Source organism: Plecotus auritus (genome assembly GCF_963455305.1).
Source record: "Plecotus auritus genome assembly, chromosome: X".
NCBI lineage: Eukaryota > Metazoa > Chordata > Mammalia > Chiroptera > Vespertilionidae > Plecotus > Plecotus auritus.
In genome coordinates, this window is record NC_137784.1 from 67,205,056 (window position 1) to 67,218,108 (window position 13,053).

The 13,053-nt window shown below is 36.8% G+C and overlaps 1 protein-coding gene across 1 annotated transcript in view; it reads left to right on the top strand.

Moving 5' to 3' along the window:
• Positions 1–13,053, top strand: part of PCDH11X (protocadherin 11 X-linked) — a 1,111,291-nt gene that overhangs the window by 576,984 nt on the left and 521,254 nt on the right. Inside the window, exon 5 of the mRNA XM_080652463.1 lies at positions 10,508–10,537. Coding sequence (XP_080508589.1) covers positions 10,508–10,537 — 30 coding nt within the window. The remainder of the gene's footprint in view (positions 1–10,507; positions 10,538–13,053) is intronic.

Here is a 13,053-nt window from a genome sequence, read left to right on the forward strand (position 1 = left end):
ACCAGAGGCTCGCCCTGATGACAGCAACCAGTGCCCCACCTTGGTCTGGCTCCCCTGCTCACCTGCTCCACCATCCTGCTGTGGCCGATGCCCACCATGTTCCGCGCACGCCCCCTGGTGGTCAGTACACATCATAGCGACTGGTTGTTATGTTGTTCCACTGTTCAGTCTTTTTGCATGTTAGCCTTTTATTATATAGGATGCTTCAGGAAAACTAGATCAGTATTATTCAATTTTCTATAATTCATTTTCATGAAGTAGCAATTCACTTGGGACCTCAAAGCAAAAGTTTTCTCTCTCTCACAGTCTTACTACCACTAAAGGCTCTTTTATATATACCAGCAATTAATTAATTGACCATCTCTAAGTATTTTTTAGTAGCTGATGTAGTCAATAAATTATAAAATTCCCTCTTATTTATCATAGAGTTCTCAAGTTTCACACAGTGCATGATTAAAATATTGATGATAATAGCAATAACAGACAGTATCTGTTGAGAGCTTACTGCATATATAACAGTGTGTTAAGTGATTTACTGTACTAATTCAATTAGCCCCCACAGGCATCCTATAATACAGCTACTATTTTTAACATCAGTGTTTTTTAGAGATATACAGATTCAAGCATCAAATAGTTAAGCAACTTGCCCAAGGGCACACAGTTAATAAGTGGTGGAGATGAAGTTTGAATCAGACAGTCTACTTCCAGAGCACTTAATTTTAAGTACTATGCCTGTGATATAGTAGATGCTTAATGAATATTTGTTGACTGATAAAATTCCGTAGTTAAAGCTTCAAAGAATTACAACTTTCTCATTCTTCTAAAAATACTAATAAATAACCAATAATAAAAATAAAAATGTCCTGAATACAGAGCTCTACTATTAATAAACTCAGCCAGAGAGAGATAAATGGAACTGTCTGCTGTTTTATATTGAATTGGAAGCTGAAAATAACAATGTCACTGTGGTAAATTGGGAAAAAAAATCTATGATAGATTAAAAAAGCAGTAAAAAATGTACAAGCCTAAGATATTTTAGATACTTTAAAACCTAAATACTAGGAAGATTCCTGAGGTAGATGAGCCTCTAGTGGTATGGAATACCTTTTTAAATACAGCACAGCCCCTATCTTATGCAGTTTTAATGTAGGTCTTTGATAATTCAGGACTTCATGGATCACTCAGAAGGAATACTTTTATTTCTGTATTATAGAAATTTTGTAGCATAATAGATTTTGGAGTTGAGCTGAGATAAATATTAAGTTGTGCCTTTAATTAATGTTCACTTTATATCTTTTCTAAAGCTAAAACCAAATGATTACTAGAAATTATTATCTGGGAGATGAAATCATATAAATAAACCTCTATTAATGAAGAAAAAGCTGTCAAACTATTTCAATTCCAAAGTACTATAGTTATCTTATGTTCTTGTCTTTATTCTCTTAGAAAAACTATAATCTCTGCCTGGCCAGTGTTGTTCAGTGGTTGAGTGCTGACCCATGAACCAAGAGGTCATGTTTTGATTCCCAGTCAGGGCACATGATCTCCTGATGGGGGTGTGCAGGAGGCAGTTGATCAGTGATGTCTCTCATAAATGTTTCTATCTCACCCTCTCCATTCCTCACTCACTAAAAAGCAATAATAATAAAATATTGTGACTAAAGACTATAATCTTTTTTTAAAATATTATCTTTATTGTTGACTGTAATCTCTTTATGGTCAAAGATGACTCTTTCTGTCTTTGCAATTACTGTATTCTTAGTAAGTAGCCTGGTGAATGAATGAATGAATTAGAAATGGTGTAAGAAACAAAATTCATCCTAGGCTATATTTCCTTAATATTGTCACACTGAAAAGTACTTATTGCCCAGAAGGGAAGCTAATTATGAACCCTTGATCTTTTCCCCACATATGAAATGTGCTCTTTACATATGATGCATTTGAATTAACCATATTACAAAGGAACAAAGAACTGAAATATCTGAATTGGTAAACTGATCAACTTTTCAATTTACCAGCTTTCCTACATTATAAAAAAAAAATTGTGGAGCTGGCCATGTTACGTGTGTTTGTGAAAACACTGAATATTGCCTAACATTAAAATCAATGCAAATGGCTACTACATTATAAAAACGAATATCTGAATGTTCTGACTCAAGCAGAGATAGTTATTAGTTAAGGAATTAAGTAGTATAGGGAATATACAATATTTATCTATTCAGAATTATTCATGCATATTTGAAACCTTATTCATTGTGTAATTTATTTATTTCCACGTAGGACACTAACTCCTAGCATTATAATATTAAATTTTGATGTATATACACTGAGTGGCCAGATTATCATCATTTCTGAATGCATAATAATCTGGCCACTCAGTATATATATATTAGAGGCCTGGTGCATGAATTCATGCATGGGTGGGGTCCGGCCAGCCTGGCCAGGGGGAAGGGACATGGGTGGTTGGCTGGCCTGCTTGCTGGTCGAACTCCTGGTAGAGGGGACAATTTGCATATTAGCCTTTTATTATATAGGATATACACTGAGTGGCCAGATTATTATGCGTTCAGAGATCATAATAATCTGGCCACTCAGTGTATATGTAAGATATACAACAGGCCACAGTCAAAAGGAAATTTAATTCCTGATTAGTCTACATAATTTTGGTATATAGTATAAATTTTAATTTCCACCCATATAAAATTAGGATAATTTTATTTACAAAAATGAACTATTTTTTAAAATATATTTTTATTGATTTCAGAGAGGAAGGGTGAGGGAGAGAGATATGGAAACATCAATGATGAGAGAGAATCATTGATCAGCTGCCTCCTGCATGCTCAACACTGCAGATCTGGCCTGCTACCCCGGCATGTGCCCTGACAGGGAATCAAACCATGACCTCCTGGTTCATAGGTCTATGCTCAACCACTGAGCCATGACAGCTGAGCCACAATGAATTATTTTAATGATTAATTCAGATAATGTATATTAAATAAGAGAGTGTCTTAAAATAGTAGATGTAAGATATATCTCCAATATCACTTTAAATTGCAGATCATCTTAATGTGTCATTCTTGTGAAATGCACAAATCTAAGAATGTTGCATTGTGTCTATTAAAGCTTGTAGATATTTACAAAATGAACAGAGTGATAAAGTGATTATGATTATAAACATCATAATACAAAGGATCTTCCTTATTTAGTAGAATAAAAACACTTTTTTAAAAAAATGCAATAGCTACCAGAGTGCTTAACTCTGTGAATACATGGCTTTTATATTAAACTAGAGGCCCAGTGCATGAAAATTCATGCACTGGAGTGGGGGGTCCCTCAGCCTGGCCTGCCCCCACTCACAGTCCAGGAGACCTCAGAAGCTGGAGGCGACCCAGCATCAGGGGAAGGCAATGCCCCATCACACCTCTACTGTTGCCACTGCTGGCAGCAGAAGCCTTGGCCGACCCTGGTTACCTGAGCCTCGGGCGGCCCTGGGTGGCTGGGCAGCCACCATCTGATTCTTGCCTGCACCTCAGGCTGGCCCTGGGTGGCTGGGCAGCTACCACCTGAGGCTTGCCTGTTCCTCAGGCTGGACCTGGGTGGCTGGGGGGCTGAGGGAACTGAAGGGCTCCAGAAGCAGGTGCGCAGCAAGGCCTGCCACCCCGGGGGGGCTGAGGGGACTGGGTGCCACCATCTTGTGGCTGTGGGCATTGCCATCTTTGAGGGCATGGCAGTCAGCTAGCATATTCCCTCCTTATTGGCTATGGGTGCTGCCATTTTTAGGGCAGGGCATTCAATTAACATATTCCCTCCTTATTGGCTGTGGGTGCCACCATATTTGAGGTCGGGACAGTCAATTAGCATATTCCCTCCTTATTGGCTGTGGGTGCCATCAACTTTGTGATGGCGTGAGGGTCAATTAGCATATTCCCTCTTTATTAGATAGGATTTTGGGCACCAGCATAAAGTTATATATTTAGACAAGAATAGTTAGTCTTTAATTCTAAAGTTAAAGTTTTAAAAATAAATCACCTTGTTAGCAAGCATGTGAAGAAATTCACCTCTTGTACACTGCTGGTGGGATTATAAAATGGTACAGCTGTTTTGGGAAGAAGTCCAGAAGTTCCTCAAATGATAAAACATAGAATTACTATTTTACCCAACATTAGCTATACCCATGATAAATGAAAAGATGTCCATGCAAAAACTTATATAGGAATATTTACAGTCATGTTATTTATAATAGACACAGCTGTAAACACTCCAAATGTTCAAATACTGAATGTGTAAACAAAAGCAGTATATCCATAAAATGAGATATTAATAGGATATAAAAAAGAATGGTTTACTGAAACATTATGCAACACAAATTAATCTTGAAATTATTATGATAAATGAAGGAATCCAGCAACAAAATAATATACATTATATGATTTCATTCACATGTCCAAAACAGAAAAATTTGAAGAGACAAACGAAATAGATTAGTGGTTATTTAAAGCTTGGGCAAAATGGGAAGATAGGGAGGTGGTAGCTAAAAGGTGTGAGGTTGTTTTTCTTTTCAAGGTAATAGAATGTTCTAAAATTGACTATGATGATGATTTACAGATATTTTGAATAAACCAAAAACCATAAAGTTATACTTTAAATGGATGAGTTATGTGGTATGTGAATTATCCTATCTAATAAAAAAGTAATATGCAAATTAACCATCACTCTGCTACACCACCAGCCACACCCACCAGCAAATCAGGAGCGAGTATGCAAATTAACCCAACCAAGATGGCTGCGGCCACAGAGAGAGCAGGAGGGAGGCTTGGGTTTCCGTGGCAATGGAGGAAGCCAAGCTTTCCACACACCCTGGCCAGCCCAGGCCTCCACTACAGGCTACAAAGTTTCAATTATAGAAGGTAAATAAATCCCAACAAAAGTGGCGGCAGCCACAGAGCAAGCAGGAGGCTTGGCTCTGCTCCAGGCCACAAAGTTTCAATTGTAGAAGATAAATAAATCCCAGATACCAGGGCCTCCAGTTGGGTTGCAGGCGGGCATGGCCGGCCAGCAAACCACCACAGGCCCCTCGTGCAGGCTGCCCCATGCCCCAAGGGAACCCCCACCCTGATCCGGGACACCCTTCAGGGCAAACCAGCTGGCCCCCACCAGTGCACCAGACCTCTATCCTATCTAATAAAAGAGTAATATGCAGATGGACCATCACTCCATCACACAAGATGGCTGCCCCCATGTGGTCAAGATCCTGCCCCCATGTGGACACAAGATGGCCACCACAAGATGGCCAGCAAGGGAGAGCAATTGGTAGAGACCAGGCCTGCAAGGGAGGGCAGTTGTGGGTGATCAGGCCAGCAGGGGAGGGCAGTTAGGAGGGACCAGGCCTGCAGGGGAGGGCAGTTAGGGGCAAACAGGCTGGCAGGGGAGCAGTTAGGCATCAATCAGTCTGGCAGGGTAGTGTTTAGGGGGTGATCAGGCTGGCAGGAAGAAGCGGTTAGGGGCAATCAGTCGGCAGGCAGGCGAGCAGTTGGGAGCCAGAAGTCCTGGATTGTGAGAGGGATGTCCGACTGCCCGTTTAGGCCTGATCCCGGCAGTTGGACATCCCTTGAGGGGTCCCAGATTGGAGAGCGTGCAGGCTGGACTGAGGGACACCCCCTCCCATGCACGAATTTCATGCACTGAGCCTCTAGTATACCTATAAAGATATTAAAATAAATTACCATTAGAATGGCAGCTACTATGTAAGCACTTAATTTATTCATTTAACCTTCATTTTAAATACCCTGGAGTAGGAACTGTTATTTCTCTATTCTACAGATGATGAAACAAAAGGACAAGAAGAAACATACCTGGAGTCACATACGTGATAAGTGTTAGAGACAACAGGTGAATCCAGGCAATATGGCTCCAGAATTTGTTCTTTTGACTAAGATGAATAGTTAATTATTATGCTCTAGCTCTAATTAGCAATAATCACATAATTAAAGAATAGGAGAGTATCTTGTTATTTGATTCAGCCTTTAAATATTTATTGCAGTTCTACTTTGAACCAGGCACTTTTTTAATGCATTGAGGATATAGCAGTGTTCCCAAAGAGAAAATGACAGAATGCCTACTGCCATGGAGCTAACATTCTAGAACATGAACTTTAGAATCCAGAAAAGTTAGATTTAAACCTCAGCTGTAGACCATACAAGTAGGATGACTAAGTTTCTTAACCACTTCGATCCACATTTTTTTTCTTTGTAAAAGGGTATGATAATTTTTCAGCATCAAGTGTCACTATAAGAATTAAATGAGATGATACTTGTAAAGCATTCATGAAAACGCTTCATACTCACTAAATGAAAGGTGATGGTAGCAGTGGCAGTGATAGTTTTAGAACACTATTACTAACAATAACAATAATTATCAACCTCATTATCATCATTAAATGTAGCTAATAATCTGAAGTTAGTGTCGAATGGAGATAGAGCTTTCTAAAATTTGCTTGGATAAGCTCATACAGCTACTTATGGACCCAAGATCAAAACTTAAATCGTCTGATTTCAAATTTCATGTTCTCTTTATTGTTGTATCCACACTAAATGATTTTTATACCAGTTTCAAATTTAGAAAAAAACTCAATAAGGCAATAACAATACGTAGATACATACTCATAAATGTGTTCTTTTGAAATAGTGATTTACATTTTAGAAAGAAAATGGATAGTAAACAGACATTTTGAGGAGGACATTTAGGCTTATTATTATTATTAAATTCAACACTGTCTTTCCTTTAAAGCCAAAAGAACTCTAAGTTGATAACCGAATAAAGTTCTGAAATATAATGTTACATGTTACATGTGTCAGTTGTTCACCTTAAATAAAAATTCAGCTAATATTCCTCCAAATAAAAGAGTTTATTCTGGAAAATGAGAAAACTGCAATCAGGAACAAGAAGCCATACAAGGTCATGTTTAAGTTCACTAGGACCAAAAAAGAGGAGATTATTTTATAGAAGGGAAGAGGAAGTTAGGAAGGCTGTTATAAAGAAAGAGTTCTTCCTGGAAGGTTTCTTTATGGATATAGGAGTGAGGGCTCCCCATACAGATCCTCCCCATTTCAATCTTGGTCGAGTTCTCTTAATTTTTTACAGTATACTAAAAAAATTAAACCAGTCCACAGTAGTTGTATGGAGATTTAAGCCAAGTAAAAATTAGTTACACTTAAAGCTTTGATATATTTTAAGTGCAGACTTAGGGCAGGGAGGTATTCTCCATTGTTGTAGTATTAGAAACTTTACTCCACAGGCTTCTACTTTGCTATGTTATAAACACACATGTACACAAATGCACACACACATGTAAAGATAAAAACAAAACAAAACACCTTTTTCCAAGTTTGACCCATCTATTAGGCAAATATTTATTCAGGATCTAATATATGTTCAGAGTTATAGATATTATTATTTTGACCATGCCAGTCAGAGTATTGCTCCAGTGTTTTGTCCTCGGGTTTCCTCCTCTTTCTCACCTGTAAGTAACAACATGGCCTACTTGACTTCTGACCCTAGTTTTGCTCCCTTTACTCTATTATTAATCTTAGTGATCAGAAATTCCTAATAATTCTGCACATGAGAACAGCTATGCTGTAGGTAGCAGCAATTCACAGGAATCCCTTAGAGCAGTGATCGGCAAACCCATTAGTCAACAGAGCCAAATATCAACAGTACAACGATTGAAATTTCTTTTGAGAGCTGAAAACCGACTTCTGTGCATGGGCCACGAAGTTTTAATTACACTGTATGTGCGCGCCCGCACTTGGTATTTTGTGGAAGAGCCACACTCAAGGGGCCAAAGAGCCGCATGTGGCTCGCGAGCCGCAGTTTGCCAACCACTGCCCTACACGAAGCCAGTATGACAATAATAACTATACTATACTAAGAAAATGAAAAGAGAAGTGGTAAACCTGGAGATGGGGGAAAAATAGTTTGGAATTCCCAAAAAGACTGCACGCAAGCAATATTCTTTTAGGTTATAGAAATATTCTTGTATTGACCTCACCTTATGTATCTGGTGTGTTCTTTATGAATTCATAGGCCCAAAACAGACTAAGCTAAAAGCATCTGCTTCCCATCAGTCATAAATATTGAACACATAGATATTGAGGAATACCAAAATTATTTGATCTTATTCCTTTCAACTGTACCAATACAGCTACAGCCTCATTATATACATGAATAACCCTTCAATGTGGTGCCTTATCTGACATCATTTTCTACTGTGTGATGCAGAAGAAGAGAACTGACTAAATATTTAGGATATTCCTTGAGTTGTATCATATTTTTGACATTAACAAACTTCATTACTTCTGTACACCATGTCTTGCTCCTCTTTTTCATAGATTATATTCAACCAGTTTTATCAATCTAGAAAATCTATAATAATAAAAGCATAATACGCTAATTAGACCGGATGTCCTTCCAGGCAACCTTCCAGACGAAGCCAGGGCTGGAGGGAAGCCTGGGTCCGGGGTGCTGGAGAGAAGCCAGTGCTGGCAGCCAGGGGAAGGAAGGCCTACTCTTGAACGAATTTTGTGCATCAGGCCTCTATTTAAATATAATTGGAGAAATATTCATTCACTGACAGAAGATTAAAGTGTACATATTCACAGCTGAAGATTAGTAACAGCATGTAAAACTATATGAGAAATGTATATTATGAAATATTCTGAGCCCATAATATTCAGACAGGTTAACTTTCCTCTCTCCCTTACTGTATATAATTACTGTATATAATGTGTGTTTTTCATGGGTGTCTTGCTGTTAGCATTACAAATGAAAATTAATTTTGTAAAGTAAAAATTTTCTAGATGTAATTTACTTATAGGATATTTTTCTTTACATGATATTACCCTACTGTCTCCCCTTTTTTTTTATTAATGGAAGCTTTTGTAAATTTTATAATGCAGTTGATAACTTTAAATTTTAATTTTTTGCACAAAAATATGACTGCTTTAGTTTCATTGCATGTTCAGGAATTTTACCATGAGATGAACTACCAATAGAAATTTTAGTTACCACTTTAGGAACAGCTTTTTGTCCAGTACAATTAAATTTTCTTGAATATTCACTTATTTCAATTAGACTATTTAAATTAATCTGAAAACTTGATTATTATTTTACTGTCAAATTTAATACTCTACCAACAATCTTAGTTTACCCTGTAAATATTAGTGGAAAGGATTATTTGCATTCTTGAGTAGGCCCTGAGCATTCCTGGTGCTAGGCTGGATTTAGATATAGGGCAGCTGCTGTCAGCCAAGTCTCTGTCTGTTACCTGGGTCCCAATCTGAGCTGGGCCAACAAATAGAATTTTAACACTGAGCCCTTGGTGGCTGAATTTGATCACATAAGGCAATATGCATATCATAAGCTAAAAATAAATACCCAAAATGGAAGGGGGAATAAAGCATGGTTTGATTTTCTTGTATAACAAAATTTTGCCCATATCTGGATACTGCTTCAATGTCAATTTTGAAAACTAAATATTAAAATGACAGGAAAAAATATACCCTCTTGGTCTGGGACAATGCCATAGGCTAGAAAATAGAGAGCATCCATTCTCTTACTATATTAATTGTATCTCTCTTTGTATGTTACCTTATTTCAAAATCAACCCTACCTCCACTCCGGTTTTCTGGGACTCTTTGTATCTAAAAAGGCTTTCAAAGAAACTTTAACATAACTGTAGAGATGACAGGGAATTGAGATAAAATTTTGGGAGAAAGGACTTGGGAGCATCATTAACTAGAAAGTAGACGTTGATCCATTTATCGTATGGTGTATTCACCATCTACAAAGGAGAATGAATTTAAAGGACAAATGGAATTTTGAAAATTAATGTATCCTGTCCCCTGGGGTAGGATGGGGAAAAAAACAAGTTTGTAAATAAAAATGAACAAAATTATTTTACTAGGATAACTTCATAAAGTATTTAGTTGAACAGAATTAAATTAAGTTGTTCCTATAAACATCAAAGCTAACATTTTGAGATAGTATCCAATATGGTGTAGATGTTTTTGTTTATTCCTTTTTTATAAATTTCCAACTAGCCTAATTTTTATTAAAAAAAATATGTTCATGCTTGAGATAAAGACCCATTCATTTAAAAATGGATGGAAAATATGTGATATAGTAGGAAAATATCTAATTGGAAGGATGATTTTTCTTGGCCAACATCTATGTGGACTAAGCATATAACTTAATTTTTTGATGGTGATCAAAGTTTTCTATATGGCTCTTCATATTGTTGCATGAGATTTACAATGTTGTTATATCTCTTCACTGAAATCACTGGTGAATGCAGCAGGTGAAAAAAATTTTAATAGAAGAACAAAATTGTGTAGTATTAAACTGGGAATAGTGGCATGCTTTGAATTTTTTAAAAATGTACTTGCAGTAACAAATTGGAGCTGATTTTTTTTTCCTTTGCTTTCTTTGCCTCCATTTTATTCTAAATCAGCGGAAATCTGAGGGGAAAAAGGCAGGAAAGGTAAGATTGGACATTTCAAAGAAAATTGATTTCAAAATATGTTGTGCTATCTTTTCTTAAATTTCTGAAGCTACAGCAGTTACTATATGGAGTTAAAACTAAGTATTTAAGATGACACATGTTGTACTTCTCCCTTAAAAGAGCTTCAAGCTGAGCTGTTTCCACATTTTGTATCACTTACATGATCCTGGAAGCAATTTTCAAGCCTTATTTTATTTTTTGCCAACACTTTCTTTTTCCAGGATGCCAAAATGTCATACTGCTGACAGTATCACTTTGTGAATGTTCCGGTAATACAGTTATTTTAAGATAAATTTTAACAATAAAATAAATTGTTTTGGTATCAATTCACAATTTAGCAGTAACAGCAAAAGTTAGTGAATATGTAGAATGATGATGTCTGATAGGGTCACAAGGAAAAATATTGTAACTAAATTAAACATGGTTAATCAGCAAATTGATGTTCTCTGAAAAACTGGGTTTTAGAATGTCATCTTTCATATGACATTTTTAAGTTCTGCTTACATATATATGGGTAGTCTGGCTCTTTAGAAAACTTTGGCTTTCTAATATCTTGCACCACCACTAAAATAAATAGTTTTTCAGCTGTTCATTGACATTTATTTCCTAGAATTTATGCTTTAGTTTCCACAACATGTTTTGGAGTTAAAAGAATTGAGTTTCCTTTAATATTTTGATGTAAGATATTTTACAAATTAAATTCATTTATTCTTAAATGCTGTCTATATTGGAAAATAAAATGATACCATAACTGAATTTTTGGTTAAATGTGAGTATAATATTTAAGAATTATCCTACTCTAGTTTGAGGGTTCAAATTTTGTTTGAAAAAAAAAAATGTCAACGGGTGTTCTACCCTGTGACAGATATAATCTGTTAGCCCTGAATGTCTTTATCAAGTGTGAGAAATACCTGAAAATGGAGCATAACTAAAATGTCCCAATGAATTTTCAATAATGTTTGAAAGATAAACTAAAATAATGGCATAGATTGTTTTCAATCAATATACCTTTCTGAGAGTTTTCAAATGCTTGTCTCAACTATCTTATCACTGTGACCTTGAAGCGATGAGTTTTTGAGAAGTAGCTCTACAGAAAGAAAAGATTATAGAAGAGTTCAATTAAATTGAGATAAGCAAGAGTAGCAAAATGTATGTTACAGGAGAGAGAGAGAGAGAGAGAGAGAAGCTCTCCAGATTTTAGATGTTAGGACATTCTCAACCATTCTGGCAAATTGAGAAATAGATCCATTGCTCAGTTATTTAAACATTGGAATTTTAAAGAACAAAAATATTGACAACTTTAACTAGTATAGTTGTTTTATAAACAGAAAAAATGTCTTTGTTTCAAAAATAAGGACTATGTATACAGCACTCTGGGGTGAATTCATTTTCCTGTTCAGGAAAAACCTGGGTCATGAAATTTTAATATCAAACATGTCAATAGTAAATATTAAATCAGTAATGTCACTAGGGAAGATGGCTGTCGACAGAAAGGCAGACTTCAAGATAGTGCGTGAGTGAGAGAATGAAAGGAGAGTGTGTGGTCACATGGGGAGTGTTTATTTGTGAGTTGAGGGACAGCTATACTCCAATGGATTGTTGGGGATTGCCAGACGGGGTTCCCCTGACTGGGCAGCCTCCACTGCTGCTAAAATTGCTCCTGGAGCAACCGGCTCTGACACAGAGACCGACCATCTTGAAGGGGAGAGTGGCTCTTATCAGAAGTCTAAAAATCACGGGAATCTATAACAACAACACCCAGGGAACAGCTGCAAACCCAGGAACACTGGACCCCAAGCAACGTGAATACATGGACTTGGGGGAGCTCTGCACCTTCTCACGGAAATGTCAGATTTCTCCTAGGATAAGGAGAGAGAGAAATACATAACCAGAGAGATCATGGGGAGACAAAAAAACAGTAAACATATGAAAGAAAAGGAGGCATCACCAGAAAAGGAAGTAAATGAAATGGAGGCAAGCAACCTGTCAGAAAAAGAATTCAGACAAATGGTCATAAGGTGGCTGAAAATAATGGAAGACAAAATCAACAGTATGTGTAAGAACCAAGAGGAAATAAAGAAGAACCAAGAAGAAATGAAAAATGACATCGCTGCTATAAAGAACTCAATAGAAAGCATCAACAGTAGACTAGAAGAAGCAGAGGACCACATCAGTGAGCTAGAAGACAAGGTAGAAAAAAATACTGAAGCAAAACAGCATCTAGAAAAAAAAACCAAAAAAAAAAACAGGAGGAGAGCCTAAGGGAATATTGGGGCAACAGGAAATGAAACAACATCCACATAATTGGGATGCAGGAAGGAGAGGAAACTGAGCAAGGGATAGAAAACCTGTTTGAAGAAAAAATGACAGAAAACTTCCCTGAAATAGAGAAGAAAAAACTCACACAAATCCAAGAAGCTCACAGAGTCAAAAACAAAATGAAACCCAAAAGACCGATGCCAAGGCACATTATAATGAAATCAGCAAACACCAAT